Source organism: Apium graveolens, unplaced genomic scaffold (assembly GCF_009905375.1).
Source record: "Apium graveolens cultivar Ventura unplaced genomic scaffold, ASM990537v1 ctg2796, whole genome shotgun sequence".
Classification (NCBI taxonomy): Eukaryota; Viridiplantae; Streptophyta; class Magnoliopsida; order Apiales; family Apiaceae; genus Apium; species Apium graveolens.
In genome coordinates, this window is record NW_027417800.1 from 43,414 (window position 1) to 67,706 (window position 24,293).

General features: G+C 35.8%; 1 protein-coding gene across 1 annotated transcript; it reads left to right on the top strand.

Moving 5' to 3' along the window:
• The first annotated feature begins 9,442 nt into the window (after positions 1-9,442).
• LOC141700712 (putative aspartyl aminopeptidase) lies at positions 9,443-20,209 on the top strand. Its single transcript, XM_074504412.1, has 10 exons — positions 9,443-9,683; positions 9,787-9,862; positions 11,015-11,150; positions 11,516-11,788; positions 12,013-12,160; positions 12,771-13,010; positions 15,262-15,394; positions 16,762-16,943; positions 17,878-17,990; positions 19,990-20,209. Exons 1-10 carry the CDS (start codon positions 9,537-9,539, stop codon positions 20,096-20,098), a joined length of 1,557 nt encoding a protein of 518 aa, XP_074360513.1. The 5' UTR covers positions 9,443-9,536; the 3' UTR covers positions 20,099-20,209.
• The last annotated feature ends 4,084 nt before the right edge of the window (positions 20,210-24,293 follow it).

Below are 24,293 nucleotides of genomic sequence, written 5' to 3' on the forward strand. Positions count from 1 at the left end.
GAATTATTCAAAATTATCATTGAAGAACCCTTTGGACACTGTGTATGAGACACCTAAGCCTGATGAAAAGAAGCTTCTGTCAAGGTCAATTGCTTTCAATAAAGATCTAGCTGATTCAGCTTCCAAAAAGAGAATTGCTAAAATTTTCAGGAATGGGAAAGAAATTTGTGTGGTGGCTGGACATCCTCAATTTGCTCAAGCAAAGAGAGAAGAAAAGGCTAGATTGAAGCAGGAAAAGAAGCAAGCTGCTCTAGATGCTAAAAAGGCTAAATAAAAGAAAGAGCAAATTGCTATCTTGGCCAAGCTACATGCTGTAAATTCATCACAACAAAATTCTGCTCAGCCATCTGAAATCATTGAATCTCAAGATCCAAAGAAGCAAGTTGAATAACAGAAGAAGTCTCCAAGAATTAAGGAATTGGCTAAAAGAACCAAAAGGAAACTGGACATTGTTGATAAGGAATTGGAGAATCAGTTTCCCAAGGAATCCACTCTAACTACAACTCAAACATCAAAACCCTCTGTGGTATTTGAAGATATCAAGGTGTTGGATCCTTACAGGAACATTCATGGTGAACCTATTGTGCCTAAGGATGAGCCAAAAGAATGGGAGAACATACCAATTCCTGACTTCAATTTACCAATCCTCAGCAAGCCAAAAAGAATAAAGTCAAGAGCAGTCAAGAAAGTGAAGTTGTCACCTCTCAAATCCAAATTTCTAGTTAAAGCTCAATCTAAAGTCAACAAAGGAGATCATATGTACTTGTGTGACATCAAAGATTTTTCTGATCTAAATCTCTATCTAGATGAACTATAAGAAGTGAGAGGAATTGATGCATACAGAAACCTACCTGAAAGGTTAGTGTTCAAGTACAAGGGAGGAAAGGAGATTCAGTGGACACTTCACAGGATCCTTCAAGAAAGCCAAGATGTACTGATTAAGGTTTACTCATCTTTCAAGAAGAACTTTGGGTTCAATGTTACTACAAGAAGATTGGTACTAAAGAAGATTGAAGAACTAAGGAGTGTTAGAGCTAAAGATGCACTCCCAAAGACTCTAATTATCCCTTACACAGGGAGAAGAGTGAATCTAAGGCCATACTGGCTGATGGAGTTTATGGATGACAAAGGAGTGAGAAGATTTTTCAGATTAGAAGACCAATTGAGCATCTCTAACAATTAGACTCTCTTGGAAATGCAAGAAAAGCTAAATCTCTCAGAATCTGATGAACTGAAATTCCACAGGCAGCTCCAAAATCAGATTGAAGAAAACAACAGAAAGCTTGGAAAGAGATCCAGACCTTCAAGAAACTAGATAAATCTACTCAGGCTAGAGGAGCATCTTGAAAATGACTGTGAGCTAAACTTTGTACATTTTGTTAATTGAAGCACTTCTTAGTATTATCTACTGTCTTTTAAAGTTGTATTTTTAGGGTGTTTTATTATCATCAAGTATCTCTTAATTTATGGCTACAATTCCAGTAGACATAAATTGGGGGAGATTGTTGTGTATATGTTGTGCACTTGATGATTTCATGAACAAAACACCTTGGTAGATTTTACTTAGTGAAAATGTAGCACTCGATGGATAAGGATTATAGTCCCGACGGATAACTCATTTTAGTTCCGACGGATGATGACTTATTATCCATCGAGTGAGTAACTTATGTAACAATAAGTCTATAGCACATTTCTCCATACACATTGTTTAGAATCTGTAGTAGTACTTAAGTCATGTTGACTTTAACTAGATATGCAGAATAGGTTGATTAATTGTACATAGACGATGTCTTGTAATTCTGCATAAATGAAATGAAGTCAAGTGCCTGATTGCTACCCGACGGATAAACAATAATGAATTCGACGGATGATCCCGACGGATGATCAATAACTCGACGGATGATCATAAACCCGACGGATAAAGAATTCAAATATCTGTTGACAGTGATAACACAGTCACATGTGTCGAGTGTATGCAAATGGAATGTGGTAGCCTATTCAACTGGATTTTCGAGAACAAAGAAGCATTGCCATTTTCATGCAATTATGAAGATATTCAAAGATGCTGGAATAGAGTAATGAAGTAGCATTGTATTAGACTTGATAGTTTTTGTTTTATTATCCTGTCTTATTACTTTGTAATCTTGGTGATATATAAACCAAGAAGCAATAATAGAATAGTAACTAAGAAACTCAGATAGAAAGAGATAAACATTTGTGTTAGGTCACACACACTGTAGAGGTGGTGAATACAGTGTATAATACAATCAAATCGAACTTTAATATCTTAAGTAACAGAAAACAAACTTTATTGAAACAATAAACTCTGTTACAGTATGGAATTGTTACCTCTCAGTGATGAACAAATATCACGAGAGCTGCTAGGGTTACAATGAATAATCTTCTCGAATATAATAATACTTTTAGTGTAAACCCTATGTCTGTGTTTATATACTACACAGTTACAAGATAATCGCTAATTGATATGGAATATAATTCTGCTTCCTAAAATATATCAATCAAATATCTTTTCTTCCAAGTATTCCATTCTTCACGGAACTCCTTCTTCATGCATATCTCTTCTTATGTTTATCTTGATCTTCTTTCCTTTAATCAGCTACTGTCCTTATCTGATCGTTCTTCAGCACTTAAGTTCTGAAATCTAACTTCTGATGATTATCTCCTGATAATATAAGTACTGATATCCTTAAGTCCTGACTTCCAGTATAAGTACTGATCAACGGTTAAGTACTGATTTGTCCTGTTAAGTAAGATCTGAAATCTAAACATAAATTATATTAGCCATAACATTATCAAATATATCTAACAATTTGTAAGCTGTATTCTTAGCATTTCTCTCATTCTTATTTGTTGTCATTTTGTAAGCAGCTGTGAGCTTTTTGCACACAGAGTTCTCTCGATATATATTATATATCTCTGGTGGAACCATTCAAATCCACCAGAAAGTTTTTAAAGACTCTTGTTTTTAATTACTTGTGTTTTGATTCATTTCAAGTAACTATTTCGCATTCTGCTAATTAATTCACACTTATATATATATATTTGAGTTAGAGCATTTTTATTCAAGAAAAAGTTTCAAGAATTCCATTCAACCCCCCTTCTGTAATTCTTGTTACATTGTTAAAGGACTAACATATAGTTTCTGTTTATCGTACTATTCTAGATGGGCTTGCATCATCCCATTTCAAATAGGAGCCTTATTTTGATATCATTGATGATTTGCCTATTTAATGTTTGACTGGTCGTCATATCTGGCGTTATCATGGGACTCTTCTCTGTATTTTTATTGTAGAGACTCATGTGCCTGACAGAGTTGCTCATCGGTTTGGCATGGTTCAGTCTATTCCACCTGTTTTAGAGGATACTACTGAGCTTCATAAAATGACTCTAAAGGGCAATCGGTTGATTAAGTTTAGTCAGAAACATGAGTCATTTATCACTTTTTGGGACCATCGTTTGGATTATATCTTCCATTCAGATTTGATTGATGGTGGTGATAGTACAGTTCCTGACTATCATGACTGGTACTTGCTGAGGACAGTGACATTTATTTCTCGTACTGGTGCATTTCATAGTTACATTGTAAGTTTTAATGTTGCAATTTTTTGGTTGTATTGTTTAACTTGCTTATTTCCTTGTTCATTTTGGAAACATATATTTCCTTTATTTGTTTTTTTTAGGGAGATTTGTTGAGGAGTATAGCTGATCAAACAATATCAGTTCTTCCAGATGTTCATCGTTTAGCTGTTGATGGTTGTAATATTGTTAGGGATTTTAGATTATATTGTTTTAATGTATTGACATTGGATGAGCGTAGAGTTAGAGAGAGGGATGCGAGGCAAGATTCCGGCCGTCGTAGACATGGTGGTGTTAGTGGTGGTGGTGGACGAGGTCGATGAGCTGATATAGGTGATCAGATTGTTACAGTAGATGTAGTTGGAGATGATGTTGTTAGAGATGATCCTGTGATGACGCATCTTGGAGATGATCATGATTGTTTTGTTCATGCTAGCGGACCAGTTCATTCTGATCGGGTTGATACTGACGTCATTCAGGAGAGACCAAGATATCCTTTTCCTTCATTTGATCTCCATCTGACGCCTACTCCACACCTTATTGAGTAGGCTATTCCACACTTTCCACCTGAGCAATATAGTATTCAGTGCACTTGTACTGATGCCATTTAGGAGAGGCCAAGGGATCCTTATCCTTCATTTGATCTCCATCTGGCGCCTACTCCACACCCTCATCCCGAGGATACTATTAGTGATCAGCCTCCCCCTGTACATTGTCCTGAGAGGCCTATTGAGTGTCCAACTATAGATCATTCTATTACTTTTTTTGATCTTGATGATGCTTCTACTATTGTTGGGTTTTCTCAGAGTTCCGATGGTAGTGTTGGAAGATGAAAGTTTGGGATTTGCTATGTGTTCCAAAAACGTGAGAAGAGAGCTCGTAGGTGTCCAAAGTGTGGGACTAACGGGGAGAAAGGTGCAAAGAATTGACTTGTAAGTATTATTTCATTTTACATATTTTTAATTTTTACAGGTTTTATGAGATTATTTAATTAGACATTTCAAACATCAAGATCAGCTGAAAATTATATGGATAAAATGAAATTATAACTGGATCAGAGTTCTTAGTGGTTTCTTTGTAGTATTGCATCCCTATATATGTGCAATGTGTTCTCCTAAAATTAAGATGATGTTATAGTACCTTGAATAATTAGGATGTCGTATTTACTTGCTTTTGCGCTTATGATTACTTTTCAAGTTTAAACTCTAAATCGTAAGCTACAATACTCTCACCTTTTAAAACATGTATATCATCTCATACACCCGAGTTACTATATTAGCTCATCAGATTATATGGTTTTGGTACAACCTAGTTGAGTTAAAATTCTATACGTCTGCAATGGCCATTGTAATAAGTTATTCATATTTTGGGGTCAATAGTTATAGTTATGTGTATGCCTATGTCGGCCTCTATACCTTAGTTGTATCAACTGAGACAAGTGGATGTCTTGTATTAGGTTTGATATTTTTTAGCAAACTTTTAGTTGTTAAAACATCCTCCGTGACATTTGTTGATCGTCTAACCAGTCAACAAAACTGAAATTTGGGATGTACATTTTTCTTGTAATCAGAGCTTTCATATATAAGCAGTAGCAGGTGATACATCTTGATTTCCCTTAGCTTCCTTTTGCAAATATACTGAATGAACACACAAACACACACTGATTGTGAAAAGTACACCTTAGTTTTGTATCTTATAATCGTATATGTAACATGAACTTTACCTCCTAACCTGGCATAGCTGATCAAGTACACAGAAACTGATTCGATCTATTTTCTGCAGATGGACCATCGCAGCAACAATGGTTTAGCACAGCAACAACGCAGCAGCAGAACTTGATATTTTGGAATCGTTGTATATTTAAATTATGTTTTTAACGGTGCTTGTGAACCTATGGCCGCTTAATTTTTTTGGATTGTAAAACAGAAGTTGTTTTTTTATTACAGATTTGTATTACAGAAGTTGATTTTTTGCTGCATAGTTTTTATGTTTTTAGTTTTATACTCTTTTCTGTCTAAAACTTCAGGTCATTTGCCTTTTTAGTAATAATAAAACAATAAAAACCTTACAAGAACACGAATGTGCGTTTTAATATTAGAAAACAACATTTCGTGTGTCTTTTTCATCTAAAATTAATATTGATTTTCAAACACCAACTTAATACAGAACATTGATTGACATTTTTAACATTAAAAATAGCATTTCATGTGTTGTTTTCATCTAAAATTTATTTTTTTTAAAAAAGCGAAAACATAATACGAGATGACGTTTTTAGTATTAAAAATAGAAACTGGAATCATGTTTTTAGTTAAAATATAAAGAACGAAAAATGCAAAACATAACACGAGTTCACGTTTTAACTTGTGAAACAGAACCTCGTCTACCGTTTTGATTATATAAACTTAACAAATAGCAAAACGTAATACAAATATAAGTTTTTTAATTGCAATGTCATGAATCCATATTGCGTTTTTAGGTAATATAAATGTTTCGAGCGTGTGTTTCTTGTTACGCTTCTGCTTTTGTCAGCTTTGGTATATATAGAGACAAAACCGAAAACTAAATTATATATTCAACTTTCGTCTGTAATAATACAATCAATTTTATTTTGATTTCGAAATGGCTTTGGGTTCGGGTTCGGGATCGAAATCGACATCCATAATTGCGTTGATCTATATCGACGGTAATATTCAACATTCTCAATTAGAGGGTTGCGTATATGATAGATTTGTTTCCAACCATGTTAAACTTGATAGTAACATGAATTACCGTAATTTATGTGATTTGTTATTTTTAAAAATGAAAATTGATAGAGATAATTATGATTTAAAGTTTTATTGTAAAAGTTAAAATCCGAATGATATGAAATTCAATATTGTGCCTTTTGATGATGATGATGATGTTGATTTAATATTTGGAGTTGTTCTTTCAATAGGCCCCCCTTTCTTTGTGGAAATTTATATGAAAAAAGTTCCCAATTGCCAATTTATTGAAAGTAACTCCAAGAATGCCGAGAAAAGTACTAGTGGATGTTTCGAGAATTATACAAGTAGTAGCACTAAATATTTGGGGGGGCAAACGAGTAGTAGTCGAGGTGTGGATTCTAATGACGTTGTTGATATTGGAATGATGATTGGTAAATCCGCACTTAATATCGCTTCTTTTGATGAGTCGATATTGGATTTACCAATCCAATATTGGATCCAATAACTCCATAGGGGTTGACACATTATCTACAGGACAACCAATTAACTCCATAGGTGTCTTGAGATTGCAAACCAATTATCTAGAGGTCAAGTGTTCACAAAATATGCACACAAAATATTGATTCAGTCGAATAAACGTGCTACCGGACATAATGTGACGGTATTTGATCGAGACTTTATGTTATTTCAAGTAGTTACTAGGAGGGTTGACCAAAAAGGAGGAAATAGGCATACCGTCCGATTGCAAGAGGGTATGTGTTCTTGTGAAAAGTGGCAAAACTATTGCATTCCATGTTCTCATTTGGTTGCGTGTTGTGCTTATTTGAATATGAGTCACGAAAGCTTTGTAGGCGATTTTTATAGGCTGGACAATGTTTCAAAGGTTTATGATGGCGTCTTTGAACCAATACCGACCAAAGGTGATCCTCGTTGGCCATCGGGTGTCGAGCTTCCAAAGGTGATGCATGACAAAGAACTTGAGAAGAAGAAGGGAAGAAGAAAGTCTACACGGTTTAAGAATGAAATGGATTTTCAAGCATCCCTTGGGAAGAATTGAAGTAATTAGATGTTATTTATTTGGAGATAGTTTATTAGATAACAAAGATTTTAAATTCATTAGTAATTCAGATACTTTGTTTGAAAGTTCATTGTGGGGATTATAATGGTTGTTTTTATTAAAATTTGTGTTTTATTTCTAATTTTATTCTTAATCGGCAGTATATTATTGTTTCAATTTTTATTTTATAGTTTTTTTTTAAATTCACAGTAGCTTCTGTTGACAAGCATGAAATTTATGCATCCTGAGTAAAACATGGTGTGAAACCACGTTTTTCAGTACAAACTTAAATTGAAACTGCGTTTTTGTTAAAACTAGTTTTTATTTTCTGTTTGTTTTTTTATAAACAGAAGACGAAATGTCGTTTTTGGTAAAAACGAAATATGAAAATACCTTTTTATATTTAAAGACAGGCTTCGATATTGCGTTATTTGAAGTTTTCTGTCAAAAACTTCGTCTCATTTGTCGTTTTTGGTAATAATAAAATAATAAAAATCTTAACAGAACACGATTGTGCGTTTTAATATTAAAACACAGCTTTTCGTGTGTCGTTTTCATCTAAAACTGATATTGATTTTAAAACAAAAGCCAAAACACAACACGAGATGGCGTTTTTAGTATTAAAAACATTAACTGAAATTACGTTTTTGTTTAAAAATAAAGAATAATACAATGCAAAACATAACACGAGTTTTTGTTAAAACTAAAATTGAAACTGCGTTTTTGTTAAAAACAAAATTTTATTTTCTAGTTTGCCTTTTGATAAACAGAAGAAAAATTGCCGTTTTTGCTAAAATGAAATTTGGAAGTACCTTTTTATATATAAAAACATAATTCGATAATGCGTTATTATAAACAAAAATGAAAACCGATACAACGCTTTTTATTTTAATTAAAAAATATACAAACTATCCAAAAACATGGTCTCTACTTGTGTTTTTGATAAAAACAGTAAACGAAATCCTGTTTTTGTATTATTTTAAAAAACAAAATAATATTTTTGCAAAACTGAACACAAAAATGCGTTTTTATTTTTTCAAAACAAACAACGTAAACCGAAACTGCGTTTTTTTAATATTGAAAACTGCTCCCAATTCGCCGTTTTGAAGTGGGAAATGCTAGAGACCCCAAATTTTTAGCCCAAAAATTTACCCAAATGTGATGTATCACATGAATAGTTGGTAACTTTCCTAATAATAAAATGGGACCCCGCGTGCATTAATATGCGCCTACGAATTAAAATAAGTCATGTGTCAACCACGTAATTTGGTAAAATTTTTGGGGAAGATATTTGGGGAACCTAGTAGTCTAGCACTAGTCTTTGAAGTGACATTTGAGGTCAATCTTCATTAAATTGACATTCAGGACAATTTTGCCCTAAATAGTGATATTTGGGCGAACACCCGCAATTTCATCCAAAAATGGTTTTTTTTAACCATAAGCAGTGTTCTAAAAAGCGGGAATCGGGATTGTTCGATGTAGGGAGCTTTCAGTGATTAATCGGATAATCGATGATTAATCGGATTGATTAATCAGAAGTAATTTATTTAATAAATAATAATAAATAATTATATTTAAATATCACTAACATTTCATAAGATTTACAAAATAAAATCATATATCATTAATTTAATATTGATGTTTAAATGGTAAGATTTACCCAAAAAAATTCACCATCACTAGTGCATAAGCCTATAAGAGCAAGTCCAACCACTCCCTTATATGAACTCTTAAATTCAATTATAAGGATTTTGACAAAAAATGGTTCTTAGCGCTTCCTTAAATCACTAAGACATGACCTTCCTTCTTTACTCCCTTATAACACTTTTAGCAATAAAAAATTCATCTCTCTTTCTTCTTTTTACTTTTCTCTCTTTCTTTCTTCCACATATATTTTCAAATTTATTAATATAATATTAATAAGGAATGAAGATAAGGATCATTGTTGGAGTTCAATTTCAAAATTATGTCTTAAATCACTAAGAGTTAATATTTTATAATATTTATAAGGAACCCATTAGAACATTGTCGCATTTGCTCTAAATTCCATATATTTCATGAACAAGTGGCTAAAAGATATGTCAAGTCAAGCATTTTGGAAAAATAAATATTTTGTATCCAGAGAGACTCCGTAAAACACACATAACACAGCCCTGCGCGGCGGAGAGGAGACGGAGATGTCCAATGCGACTAGGTTCCACTCATTTCCACTCATAAAACCAGATTTTCGATTCTTCAGTCGTCCCCTACGCTTCAATTTATTCTCTCACAATCCAAACCACCAGCTTTCTTCTCTACGCCCTTTGTGCTCTAACTCAAACCAGGCAGGTTTCTTTTTTAATTTTTAATTCTCTAATTCTCATAATTTATAATTACATTTTTCGGTGCTAAACTCATTGTTTGTGATTTATATTCTAAATGAACCAGGCTAATTCGAGTCGGTCTATAGTTGGTGGTTTACTCGATTATCTCAACGAGTCATGGACTCAATTTCATGCCACAGGTATCATTTGCTAATCAGTTTTTATATTTAACCGATTTTCGAGATATGGTTGATTACGATAAAAAAATTGGTATACTAAAACAATTGTTGCACACAAACTATAACCATATGGAATAACCAGTTGCAATTTCACGAATTATTAGAGGTCCAAACAGAATGCACTTATTATGAACACAATGCAATAGGACGGGGAAAGGACTTAAGTTCTTACTTAGCTAAGCCCAAAAATCTGACTAATCGTGCTTGTTACTTAAAAGCTTAATAACTAGAGCCTGCATACAGCTATTAAATATATTAACGTTGTGGTGCACTTTATGTATATCAATAAACCAAATTATTAAAATGTATAAATTTTTTCTCTTATCTGCGGTACCTTGTTTCTTAAGTTTAAGAACTATGCCATTACTGACTAGTCTCTGCTTGCCGCAGTAGGTACCGAGTTTTGACTTAATTTATTGTAGTGTATAAACTTGGCACACTTGTAATCATGTTAATTGATACACGGGTCACTAATATGACTCTCTTTTCTGGTTTTCCATGTCTACTTGGCACCCACGACTATCATATGAATTCCTTCCCTTTGTCCATATACTTGGTCGTTCTGTTCCTCACAGATGACGGAATGCAAGCCGTTGTTGAATGTAATATAATACGAGTACAACTACGTGGAATCCGTCTCCTTAGTCATTTTGTTCGTAATGGATGACAGAATGAGAGTTGTTCTTGTATATGAGTTTGACCATGTTGAATATTATATGACATAAAAGTGAGGGGCTATTTAAATAAGAATACTTGAGGAACACCATTTTTAATTTGGTTGAAGCTGAACCATCCCTGTAAAGGGCAAAGGATTGTGCAATATGTTTTTATTCGTGCGCTTACATGTTGCATCAGTATGTCTTCTGCAATTCAGAAAATAAGAAGAAAATTGTTTACATTATAGATATCATTTCTTTTAAACAATGCCTTCTTCTCTGTCCCCTCCACTTGCATAGCTGGAATGACAACAATTAGTTGCTGTTGGATTTCATGCTGCATGATTTAAGTTTTTGATTAGTTTTTTCTGCCAAGAATATGTATATACTTCAGAATAATACCAGTGTTGTGACAGTATAGTGTTTTCAACTCATAAACCTCTTTCCTCCAATTAAGCTGAAGCTAAAGAACAGTTAATCGATGCTGGATTTCATTTGCTAAGTGAGAATGATGAATGGGACCTGCAGCCTGGTGGGCGCTATTTCTTCACAAGGAACATGTCTAGTTTGGTTGCTTTCGCTATTGGGGAAAAGTAAGTCAACATATTACATGCTCACTACTGTTTGCAGTTGAAGATACTAAAATAGATAAAGATGAAGTAGTATAGTATGTATTTTGGTAAGATTCTGGTTATAGATTTGAGACTAGATTTACCATCAAAATAGGTTGGAGTCTTCTCTATATTCTGTCTGCAATTCTATTATACCCATTTTTCTTGCGAAATTTCAGTAGATCTATTCGTTGACCATATTTTGTATGCTTGTATGATTCTAATTAGTCAGTTCTCGTACTGTACAGGTTACTGCTTGTTTAGGAAAATCTGCAATGCCTAACCTTCATATATTTTTTTTTGTAATCTTTAAATACTGTTTTGACACTTAGTCATAAGTTTTTCAGGTATTCTATCGGTAATGGTTTTCATGTGATTGCTGCCCACACCGATAGCCCATGTCTGAAATTGAAGCCAAAGTCAGCATCATCCAAATCTGGATATTTAATGCTCAATGTGCAAACGTATGGGGGAGGTTTGTGGCACACTTGGTTTGACAGGGACTTAAGTTTAGCTGGAAGGGTTATAGTAAGACGTGATGATGGGACCTTTTCGCACAGGCTTGTCAAAGTAAAGAGGCCTCTTTTACGAGTACCTACTTTGGCCATTCATCTTGACCGGTTTGTTGTCCTTCCTTCAAGAACACTTAGCATTGTATCCCATGTTTGTTTTTATTTTTTGCTTTAATGAAGTGTTTTAAGCTTTAATGAATTATTTGATCTTTAAAATCTGGGTGATTTGTTGGCAATTTTTTCGATACATTTGCTTTGTCTCTTGATTAAGTATTATTAGTCTCATCATTTTTTGGCTAAATTGGCTATCCTCCTGTTGTTTACTTGTCTAGCACAGTAAATAAAGATGGCTTCAAACTGAATCTAGAGACTCAGCTTATCCCTCTACTGGCAACAAGACACGAGGATGTATCTTCTGAACACAAAGGAAAAAATGCCGATTTGTCTTTAAAAGACGGTCATCATCCACTGCTTATGCAGGTAAGTTTTTAAATCTCGGTTGTCCTTGACTTGTATGTACTATTTGAAGGGATAGTGGGCAGAGGTTCTTGGTGGGGAAGAATGGGTCTGAACATAATTTTTCCCAAGCCTTTAAAAATGTAGAAAACAAAAGAGTAGAATAACAGAAGAGTAGAATAACAGAAGAGTAGAAATTATTATATATGAATTTATTAAAAAAAAGAAATTGTTATATATGTTCTCTGTTTGCGATGTTAAATTTGTCGTGTTTACGTCTGAACATAGGTTCTTGTGGTCCCTTATGAAATACACATTTATAAGATATGAACTACTTGTAAAAACATCTATAAGTACTTGGGAGAAACTTCTGAAAGGCAGTTAGACTCATCTTTTACCCATCTTTAAAGTGAACATTATAGTTAGTAAAAAATTGTTTCAATCTTGATTCTTGATTAACATGTAATTGAAACATTCATGCTACTGAACTTAAATTGTTCAGGCAGCTGAAGATACTATGATTCTTTCACTGGATTTATAATTTATAATCTAATAATCTTTGTTTTGTTTGTGGGAGTTTGGTATCTTTCATACCTATTTTATGATAGAAGCTTAAAATTTCTTTTATTTGTAGATTTTGTCAGATGAAGTTGGCTGTAAAATTGATGAGATTGCGAGTATTGAACTGAATGTGTGTGATACCCAGCCTAGCTGCCTTGGAGGTGGCAATGATGAGTTCATATTTTCTGGAAGATTGGATAATTTGGCATCTAGCTATTGTGCTTTAAGAGCTCTTATAGATTCCTGTCAATCACCGGGAGACTTATCAAACGAACACGCGATTCGAATGATCGCTCTTTTTGATAATGAAGAGGTAAGTGGCGAAGGTCCTTTTTTTAGAACAGTTACGTGATCACTAATTCATTTTCGTTTTATGAAATTGGTAGTTATACAGATAAAAATCCCTCACAGTAACATAAATGTATTTGTAGGGGGCTGTCCGGTAGCAATTTTTTTTTTTTTAAAACAAATTCTTAAACAAGTTATGACCCATTAGGTTTTACTGGTATCTATGGCCATGATCTGGCCATAAAGTTATGACCCATTAGGTTTTACTGGTATCTATGGCCATGATCTGGACATATAGATAACAAAAACTAAACTCGCTTACAGCCTCACACTCTCCTTGATCATTAAAAATCTCTCCTCTTACCCTTGTATGCCTAAACTTATTTTTCTTCTCTTTAAATATCGTTCAGCCTTTAGTAAAAATTGAAACCATCATAATATTTTCTTAATTTCGTCAACGAATATAAAAGGTTTTAACTTTGCTAGGTAAGAGGATTGATACTTATAAATTCCACTGTTAGTAACTTTGTGTTGAAATCCATAAATACGCCTCTCCAAAAAATAACTAAGAAAATAAAAGATAGGAATTTATTTTTAAAGTGTAATTTTATATTTCTGTTTTTAAGATAAAGATATCATGTAATTTCAATATTGGTACTTAATACTTTACAAGAAAACAAAATACTTTTTATTTCACTGTCCGTATATATTTTAATATATGAGATAAATTTGAATTTAATAGATCATAGTAATGTACATTAAATTTTTGGAAGACATTTCTAATGTTAATAAGCGGGTCAAATCCCTGTCTATCATTTTTTGCGCCAAGCTTTGACCAAAATAACATAAGTCCCCAGCACCGAAATGCATAGGCATTTTATGACTGTGCTGACCTTGTAATCCCAACACAAGCATGTATATGCTAAAGTTAATATATATTTTCCTTTATTATGTTGCTACATACATATTCTATGGATGTGTAAGACACAATACATGCATCACGACAATGCCTATAGTCCCCGGTCTTTTTCATTTTCATGTGATACGGTCAATCTCTATTTTCTGAAAGAACAGGAGCTCTCTCTTAAATCTCTCTATCTCACCTCTCACCTCTCACCTCTCATCTCTCTAATTCTCTTTTTCAGTCAATAAATAAACACTACAAACACTCACATAGTTACAAATATATATACACATAAAGTTATACAGGTCGAAAATGGGTCGGACTAGAAATTGACCCGCATAAATAATGTAACCAAATAAGACGGGGTTCAGGTCAACCCGTTTATTTCGAACCCGATCTGCATAAATTATATAACTGTTTTTTCTCATAAAATAATTTTTATATATATATATAATATACTAGTATAATAGATCATTTAATCATGAAAAAATAATCATTCGATGTTCTTTTTGCTTGTTTACTTATATTCCGCATAAATTTATATGTGTATTTCAATTAATTAGTAAGCAATGGTAAATTTTGTCACATAAAATTAGTATTTTAAGTTTTAAATACGTATTTTATGCATCCTACTACATAATTTGAAACAAATCAAGTATAGCGATTTTATAATGATAATATGCTATTAAATTTACTAAATAAAATACCTGGTAGATAAATTACTTGTTGTATAAAGAGTTAGCAGATTGGGTCGTGTAATCCGTTCAATAAGTGGGTCGGGATAGCGTCAAACTTCTGCGCTGGTCAATAATTTTCTCGGGTCGGGTTAGTGTCAGACCTCTAATTTAACACTTGAGAACATATGACCCAACACGAACACGAGCCTTAACCCAAAATTGACAGCCCTATCCAAGACAAGGGAAATATCTATGTATAGAATTTTTAAACATGGATCAACTAAATTGTTATTAAAGATACAAAAAGAAGTAATAATTAAATTTTGTTGTTGAAAATATGTAATAATCAATGAGGCGCAAGTAGTGAAAAAAAGTGGGCCGTAGGACGTGTTAATGAAGAGAGAATATATCTTAAGTTATGTGATATGAATCTAGATCTTAGCCTTTCATATTCATTACACCTTGACAAACCTCTCCGCACATCAGGCATACACATCATATCCGGCCCTGTGCCGCACTCCCTTGTTAGGTTACTAATATTGGACTATCAATATTGATGTTTAACTTGAAAGAAGGTCTTCTCCATAAATGTGGAGTGCACTTGATAATACTCTATACTGACTAACTCTTGATCCCTTCGACTACATTCACTGCCGTGCTTTTTATTTCGTTAATAACCACAATGCTTCTCTCAGGTAGGTTCGGACTCCGCCCAAGGAGCAGGTGCACCAACCATGTTTCAGGCCATGAGAAGGATAGTTGATTGTTTGGTTCATAATTATGTTGGAGAAAGTGTTTTTGAGCGTTCTATTCGCCAGTCATTTCTTGGTATGTCGATGACAATTCTACGTGTAGTAATTGGTAGATGGCTGTCTGTCTATCTGTTTCCATGTTGTCTAGTTGCCTTTCCAAAAATAACTATCCTGTTACATGATATCTCAATCTTGAACTGTAATAGATGATCTGGAATAAACTAGTGATGTAGATAAAGCTTATTTGCTTCGGCTTTACTCGGGTAATTTTTTTTTTTGCGGAAATTAGCAAACAAGAAACCTGTTCGGTAAAGCCAAACGTTTATGGATGAATATTGGAGATAACACAAGTATCAAGTTTTTATCTAGGCAAGACATTGTTACACATGTAGCATACCATATTTCAAGTCCTATTGGACGCTATACTAGTGTTGTGCGGTCCACGAGTTTTTCCTGTACGTAGTAGGAGCACATGGCCTGGGTATGGGCACATGGAATGTCATATTCCCTGAACCAAATATGAGAATACGTGAAGCAGATACTAGGTGGTACGAGGACTCTGTTAATGATAATTTTGTATTATTAAACATTCTAGGTTGCTATGACAACAATTGATCTCTTCTCCTTTATCCTGCATTTAAAATATTTGTTGAGAGAGTTATCTACAATCTCAGCTGTTTGTTGCATATCCTTGACTTTTTTACTTTTTTCCTATCGTGGATCGTGATGGTTTCATTTTTCTTTCTTTCGAAAAGAGTTTGTTTAGAGGAACCCAGATTTAGGACAACGCTGTATTGGATCGTGGAAGATAGTGGTCTAATGCAAAGCCCGACAACGGAGCTTGTGAAGGAACCGTATGATGTGAAAGCTAGGACTTGAGAGGAAAAAATAATTAAACGAGTTTGAACCGCAAACAAATTTAAGGTTTCATGGCATGACCCACGAAGCATTTTACACTGATTTATAAGTATACTCCGATATTTCTTGTCACCCCTATGTTACTTGAAAACATGCGCACATGATAATTTTTGTAATAACTTTTTGGTTTAACAGCTCCTTAAACACCATCCTACACTTTGTGGATAAACATATGATACTCAATGCTGCGTTCGATGACTGTTTATGCAGTGAAAAAAGATAGGTTGATAGAGTTTTGGCGTGTTCATGAATTTGTTTGAGAATGGTATCCTGAAAATGCAATGTTATGTGGCCTAGTAAGGTGTTGTTTACTTGGATGGCACTTTACATGCAGAATTAGGGATCGATAGTATATAGCTTGTTGTTAACTTGCTACTCAGTTGCTCCTTTGGGACCTTCTATGGAAAAAGTTTTAGGACATCTAGCATTATTCAATTTTTTTTTTATGCCAAATTTGGTCTTTTTTAATATAGAAACTATCGTGCAAGTAAAACCTGAACTCAACTTGGTGCTTTTTTTATGTAGTATCTGCTGACATGGCACATGGCGTCCACCCAAATTTTGTGGACAAGCATGAAGAACATCATCGACCAGAACTGGGAAAGGGGCTTGTTATAAAGCACAATGCTAATCAGCGGTATGCTACAAGTGGCGTTACAGCTTTTCTCTTCAAAGAAGTTGGAAAAATTGATAACATTCCCACACAGGTAAGTGCATCATTAGGTACTTCCTTATAAGTGTAGAAAAAAAATGACCATAAATAAATTCTACTTGTACTAAAGTCTAAACAATTTGATGGTCTGATTTATGTTGTGTTAATATGCTTCACTCCAATATTTTAAGAAATATCTATCTTATTCCTGCAACTATTCTAGTTTTGTGTAGGGCACTTTTTAAACTCCAAGCAAGTATAGATATGAGTTGACCCTGCATGCTCAGATTGATGATATATTAAATATTAATCTCCAATTTTTATTACTGGACATCTGACCATCTAAGGCTGTAATTCGGGCCGAGCGAGCCGAGTTTCGAGCCGGATGTAATTCGAGCCGAGATTAATCGAGTCGAGCCGAGATTAATCGAGTCGAGCCGATCCAGCTCATTTAGTTAAACGAGCCTAAACCTCTGCCCGAACTCGACTCATTTAATTTCACAAGTCGAGTCGAGCCGGCTCGTTTAATTTTACACTTAATCGAGCCTAAACCTCTACCCGAACTCGGCTCGTTTAATTTCACGAGTCGAGCCGAGCCGGCTCGAGTAATTAAACGAGCCGGAACCTCTGCCCGAACTCGGCTCATTTAACTAAACGAGCCGAGTCGAGCCCACTTAAATGAGTTCGAGCCGGCGAGCTCGCGAGCCGCCCGACTCGAATTACAGCCCTATGACCATCTACAAGTTATCAACTGATTATTGCTCTACTCATTTAGTACTACCTAAGGCAGATATATCTGTATCTATGTGTTCTTTTCGATTTTATATTAAAGGCAGTCGTGTGTTGTATCTCAGAAGGAACTGTGTGTATGGAGTTAAATAGGCCTAATATGTTAATATTTGGACTTTGCTGCAACAATATAAAACACAATGTCCGTTTTCCTAGTTGCAATAGTTTTCTGTATTGATATTTTTTTGCTTGTTGTGCAGGAGTTTGTGGTGAGAAATGATATGGGATGTGGCTCTACTATAGGTCCCATACTTGCTTCAGGGATCGGAATACGTACCGTTGATTGTGGAATTTCTCAGCTTTCAATGCATAGGTATCTATCAGTACTTAAATCAAGTTTCTTGATTCATCAATACTTATTTTAAACCCTTATAAATTGAAGATATCCCTTTTTCATCGTATGAAATGGAGGAACTAGGATGTTTGTTAAAGGGGTCCGATTGTTCTAATTAAAAATTATTACAAGTACATGTCAGTTCGAAAAATCAAAATGTTTATAGTTCACGTCCAATTTATATATTAAATGTCTAATTTAAGTTAAATATTTATGCTCTCACTATATATGCATGAACATAACATTTACTTCCCATTTTATTTTTGTTTTGTCTATAACACTATACTTTTCAAATATAATCTACTTTGTCTGTCCATGAAAAGCTGGTGAAGTGTGAATTAGAATTTTGACATTTTTTTGTCTGATGCTATGTTATTTTTTTTAATACGCTCTTCACCTTGTGAAACATAAGCATTTTATTGAGGAAATGACTGAAAAAGATACTTCTAACATGGAAAGAAGTCGCTAGTGCTTCAAAGAACCTCGTTACTCCATAAGGTCACAATCAACTTCAAGAGTAGCAAATGCAAAATGTACTAGGTGTCTACTTGTTGAAGAACTGGATGAGTTTAGGAAGGTTATTAGGAGAGATTGAATTTGTTGCCATCCAAATATAAAGTACATTATGATGAAGATTTTACGTTTTTTCACGATCTTAAAAATAATGAACAGAACCCACTAGTAGTTGTGTTTCTAATATTAAATTTTAAAAATTTGAACTAATATGTTCTATATAATGTTAGATTTTTTATTATCATGTCAGTATGTAGTAATTTTGTATGTGTAGTACGCCTCTCTTAACAATCTTAACAAAAGTGTTGTTAACTATGATATAGAGGTTTTTGTGGGATAGAATCTAAGAGCATTATGCATGTTGATATTTTCATTGCTAATTTAAAAGAAATGAATTTTTTTAATTATATAGTTGTATACAAAAAAAATTGAATAAGTATATGGACATAAAAAGAATTGTTTTGTTATTAAACTGAAATCTTAGGTTACACTTAATTATCGGAAGCATGTGAATTGTTTTAAGTTTTTTATTGATGATATTATCAGTAGCATTTAAGGCATGTTAAAAGATATAACAAAAATTGTGCCGACAATTAAAACGTCAGGGAAAAGAACAAAACAGAGAACCTTGTATATTGAGAAAAATAATTTAGAATAATCTGAAAGTGCCACATCAGCCGTCTACCAATGCAAATATGTGCTTCTGTTGTTCAATTGGGTAGCAGTTGTATTAATTGTATTGCCGTCTGTTGCACAACACAAGTGCCATGCGGGCTGGGGATGAGGTGTTTTCCTTCAAAGATTTTCATGGAAATTCTTGTAGAATCAGAGGATGAAAGATAATGGAACCATTGGTATATATAGATGAAGCGACATATTACATATTTATCTGTTTATAAACTAGCCAAAATAACGCCAGCACCATAGCTCTCCAGTGTCCCATCTGGTAGACTTGGGGTTGCAGTGGCGGCTAGCTGAACTGGTGGTGCATAATGGATCTGGATTTGGAATGGAACCGGTTGAAAGCTCGGGGAGAGCATTTTGGAATATTATCACTACTATTAATCAATTCTTTTAATAGATTTTGGCAGTAGCTGCTTAATGCAAGTACCATCAGAAAAAAAAAAGATAACAGCAAAAGAAAAGTAACTTTACCCAAGATAAGTCTAGTCGGGCCTTTGTGATTTTGTTTAAAATACTACTTTACTGGGATGTTTTCCTACCTAAAGTTGCCAACAAATTTAAGCAACATTTTAGAACGTGTATATATATTCTTTGGAATCCATTACTCTTGTGAAAAAGATTGACCATATCTTCTTCCCTAACAAAAAGGGTTGCACCTCATTTGAATTTAGAAGTAGGGTTTTCCTGTATGCTTTTCTATTATCTCTTTCTTATTTCTACTTTAATATATCTACTCATCTTAATTGGTGATTGAAATACTTTATTTCTTGCTCTGTTGCAGTGTAAGAGAGATATGCGGGAAGGATGATGTTGACATTGCTTATAAGCATTTTAAAGCATTTTATCGGAATTTCTCAGACATTGATAAGAAGCTCCGTGTAGACGGATAATTGGTTTAAGAAGAATGAATCATTAATTATGGGATAAACTTTTACCCTTGAAAAACAGTATATGTTCGTTCATTATTATGTAATAATGAATTTAAACAGCATTGCATTTCATATTTTTCCCCAATCGTGCATTTGCACACATGATTCGGAGTCAACTAGATTACTTTTTCGGCTCATATAGATGCCAACAACCGTAACTTGCCAATAACACGTATTAGATATTGTCTCCCAAAAAATAAATTTCTTTTTGTACCTCCTACAGTAATCGTGTCCCCATTCCTAATTATAATATACTACATCAAATGCGGACTCCTTCCCGTTCCACCAAAAGTGACAAAAGAACAAAGCATCATCTCCTACGATCCATAGAAGGTCAAATGCCCAATTATAGCTTGGTTGATTCGGATACAATTCGTGGTATCCGAAGTCATCGTCTTTTGATTGGCAACGAACCGTTAATGGAGGTGATCCATCGGGAAGATGGTTGGAGATATCAACATGAACTTTGGAAAGACATGTAGAACAAAAAAGAAAGATTGTTAAGATGTTAATCAAAAAATGTTTTGATGAATGGAAACTTGTTGGCATGCTTTTGCTTTGGCACTTGTGCTTGTATTGTTTACTAGCTCTGTTAGTTCCTTATATAGACTACAATAGTACCTGCAATATATGTTTTCCTAACAGGTCTAGTGAAATCTCCCTACCTGCAATATATGTTTTCCTAACAGGTCTCTAGTGAAATCTCCCTAGTCCTGTTTATGGGATTTCAAAATTTCGAATCTTGTCAAAATAAAGTGAGTTTATAATTGTGTTTAATTATAAAAAAATAGAAGATAAATGTTCAATAGACAATTCATTATTACATAATATATATTATTTTACAGAGTAAGTATCTGATCATATTCATTTATTATTATTTTTTTATATGTTTAAAATGTTGAAACACATATATAAATATTTCTAGAAAAATGTTATACCCAAAAATTGGCATAAATAATTTTCAAATTGAGATTAATTAAATAGTCGAAATTGAGTAACAAGCGTCTAAAATTAAGGATCAGATAAGATTGCTTTGCTTGTGGAAGCAAAATAGGCGCGCCCTATGTGTAGGCAGGACGCGCCCTACATTGTGGATGGCTGATGAAAAAGTTGCTATAAATACGGCAGGACGCGCCCTACATTGTGGATGGCTGATGAAAAAGTTGCTATAAATACACCTCATGTATGAGGAGGCGCGCCCTCATTATAGAGAGTTTGCGTGCCCAATTACTTGGTAGGAGGGTGAGGAAATCTCTGACAGATGTTCACTAATGATGAATCTTAGGGCGCGCCCTAAATGAGTAAGATGTCTTGAAAGAGCTTTAACATGGATGCTTGGATGGATTCCTTGGATGATTCGAGGAAGAGAGAGATTATTATTACTAACCTATTTGGTGCAGGTACTCTATTGAAAAACTCATTTATGTAGCACATCTACAGGAAGGCGGTGTACGTGGTCAGAGACCTCCAGGGATATGCCTGGACGGAAGACCTCCTCCTGTAATCAATGAGTGTCCTCATTGGGGATGCGGGGTAAATTATGGTGTGTGCTTTGGGAGCTCTGTCTCTGTAGTCAACGAGTGTCCTCGTTGGGAGACTTCGGAGTATCCTGCACTTTGTACCCAAAAACTTGGGATCACTTGTCCTGTAATCTGTAGGGGCTCCTTATCGGGGGGCAAAGATGCGTCCAATATTTGGGGTGAACCACGGCTATACTTGCGTCCACGGATTAGAGAAACAACTGGTAGCGGAGGGTTATCCTTGGCCAGGTAGATGCCTTATCTGCGAAGTCTCGAAGCCGCGGACGAGCCTTGGGCCTTTGTGGTTGGGCCTCATCGGCGGACATTCCTAAAGCTAGTAGAAGACGGTTTTCAGTGGGTTTTTCACTGGGCCTCGGGACAAGAGATCTAAGCCCATTAGGTTTCTTGTTCCCCAAGAACTACGTTGGCTTGATTCCCTATAAATAGGGATACGTAGGCAAATTGCAAGGGGTCAGAAGCGAGAGCGCAAAGGAGCCACCACTAACCCTAAGCAATCTCGGTCACCAATAACCACCACCACTAAACACTGTTCATCGAATCCACTGATTACTGTTCACGTTTCCGACGAAGAACCACTGTCACAGATCTCATTTTTGGCCACGAACCTCAGACTTTGTTGCTCCCAAATTCCCCCGTCAACAAATTGGCGCTAGAATGAGGGGCTAATCAAGATCTGCATCTAGGAGGAAGGATGTCTCAATATTATGATGGAAGTTTTTATGATTGAAGCTCTGAAGAAGAATCTGATCATGGCTATGACCGCCATGAACCTTACGTTCCACCTATGACTGATCGCCCCACTCCAGATGTTGGGGGACAGCCGCCTGTGCTTATCAGCAACGCTGACTTGTTGGAACACTGTATCGCATGAGAGATGCTATGAACGGTTTCGACTCAAGGCTGAGCACCGTGGAGCGACGCAAGACCAAAAGGGGCCTTCGCCACAACCGTGCTACTCATGCACCTGGGAAAGCACCTATGACTGATAGAGATGCCTCGGCCGGCCACGGTCAAACTAGAGGAGGACGTGTACCGATAACCCCGCGATGTCTGAACTATTCCAACGATGCATCTCCAAATCGTCGAGCTTATGGAAGAAGATGCTGATGGTCGAGAAATACTGCGGACGGATAACCGGGGGGTTGCCCATCCGCACCGGTCCGGGCATAGTCTTGAGGAGCGCCGACAGGCGGAGTCCATACCAGAGAATGAGAAACGAGGTTTCGCGGATTTAAAGGATCGCTTAGGGATCCGCTTAGGTAACGATGATCTAAGGATGTTGTTACTTGAATGGCAAAAAGAAGCTGATCGTGAAGATGTGATGCCCCATGGTACAACGCGTGTGCCCCTGAATTCCCATGGGAATCAGGAGCGGCACCGTGATCATGAGAGAGCTCCTCCCCGCCAGATCGCTGGACCGGTATGATCGAGGATATGGAAGCGACTGTTGGAGGAGACCCCAATGGAGGGGAAGAGGCGGAGGTCGAAGTAGGTACTTAGATGGATATCGCCGCGACAACCATCGTGGCCGCATTGATACATGCTGGTATAATCGAGCAGACAACGATAACTATGCTGAGTACGATGATTATATGGATGTGGCAAATTATGATCGCGAGATGGCTCGAGGCCACGGTCGAGGTCAAGGAGAAAATCTGGTGGGGGATCAAGGTCAAAACCTAGAAGTGATCGTGATACCAGAAGATGCCCAGAACACCAACCAACAACAAGCTCCTCTAGGTGGGAACCAGGCAGAAGTACCTCCACCTCAGCCCCAAGGTCCGTAGCCTCACATGCAAACTATCCCAGGTGTGGGAACTTTCAATGTTGACGATCTGAAAAAGGCTTCTTAACCACTTGGAAGGCAGAGTAACGGCCATGGCCGAAATCCCTTCTCCATTCTCGGTGGCAGTAAGAGAGGCACAGTTGCCGGCCGGATATCGCAACACTACTAGCGATCTCCGTTTCTACTGAAGCTCAAACCCTGTGGAATTCCTGGGCCAATTTAATATAGAGATGGATGTATATCAAGAGCCATACTTGGCTCGATGTCGGCTCTTGGCGGCGACTTTTAGAGAAAGTGCCCAACAATGGTTTCAGAAGCTCGGGCCGGGAGTAATCACTTCCTAGGACCAAATGAAGACCCTGTTCTTGACCAAGTTCCAAGCTGTCGTGAGATATGCTCCCTCTGTTACAACTCTTGCCAATGTTAGGCAAAGGGAGAATGAAATCTTGACGTCGTACTTTAAAAGGTTCAACGCTGAATCTACCAGCGTAAGACGGGCTTCGGACGAAGCTTTGAAAAGCTTTTTGATAGCGGGGCTAAGGGTCGATTCGAATTTCTGGAAGCACTTACAGGGAAAAGACCCGGCCACTCTGGCGGATGTCTTTGCTTTGGCAGAATCATTTAAAATTATAGAGCAGTCTCTGGCAGAGGTACAACCGATGGCACAAGCAAGTCAAAGAAACAAAGCAAGGAAGAGAGACAGATCTCCAAGACCAAGGTATAGAAGGAGTAGTCGAAGCCCAAATCGGGTGAATGCCACGACCACAAGGAGGGAATGGAGCCCTCCCTCAAGATATGACTACAGGGGCAAGCAGGTATATGCCTTTGG

Excerpts from the sequence above, each read along its gene's own strand:
- LOC141700712 (XM_074504412.1), top strand. The coding sequence starts at position 9,537 with ATGTCCAATGCGACTAGGTTCCACTCATTTCCACTCATAAAACCAGAT. Across the intron at positions 11,151-11,515 it reads GCTTTCGCTATTGGGGAAAA|GTATTCTATCGGTAATGGTT; the intron begins GTAAGTCAACAT and ends TAAGTTTTTCAG. Across the intron at positions 15,395-16,761 it reads TATTCGCCAGTCATTTCTTG|TATCTGCTGACATGGCACAT; the intron begins GTATGTCGATGA and ends TTTTTTATGTAG.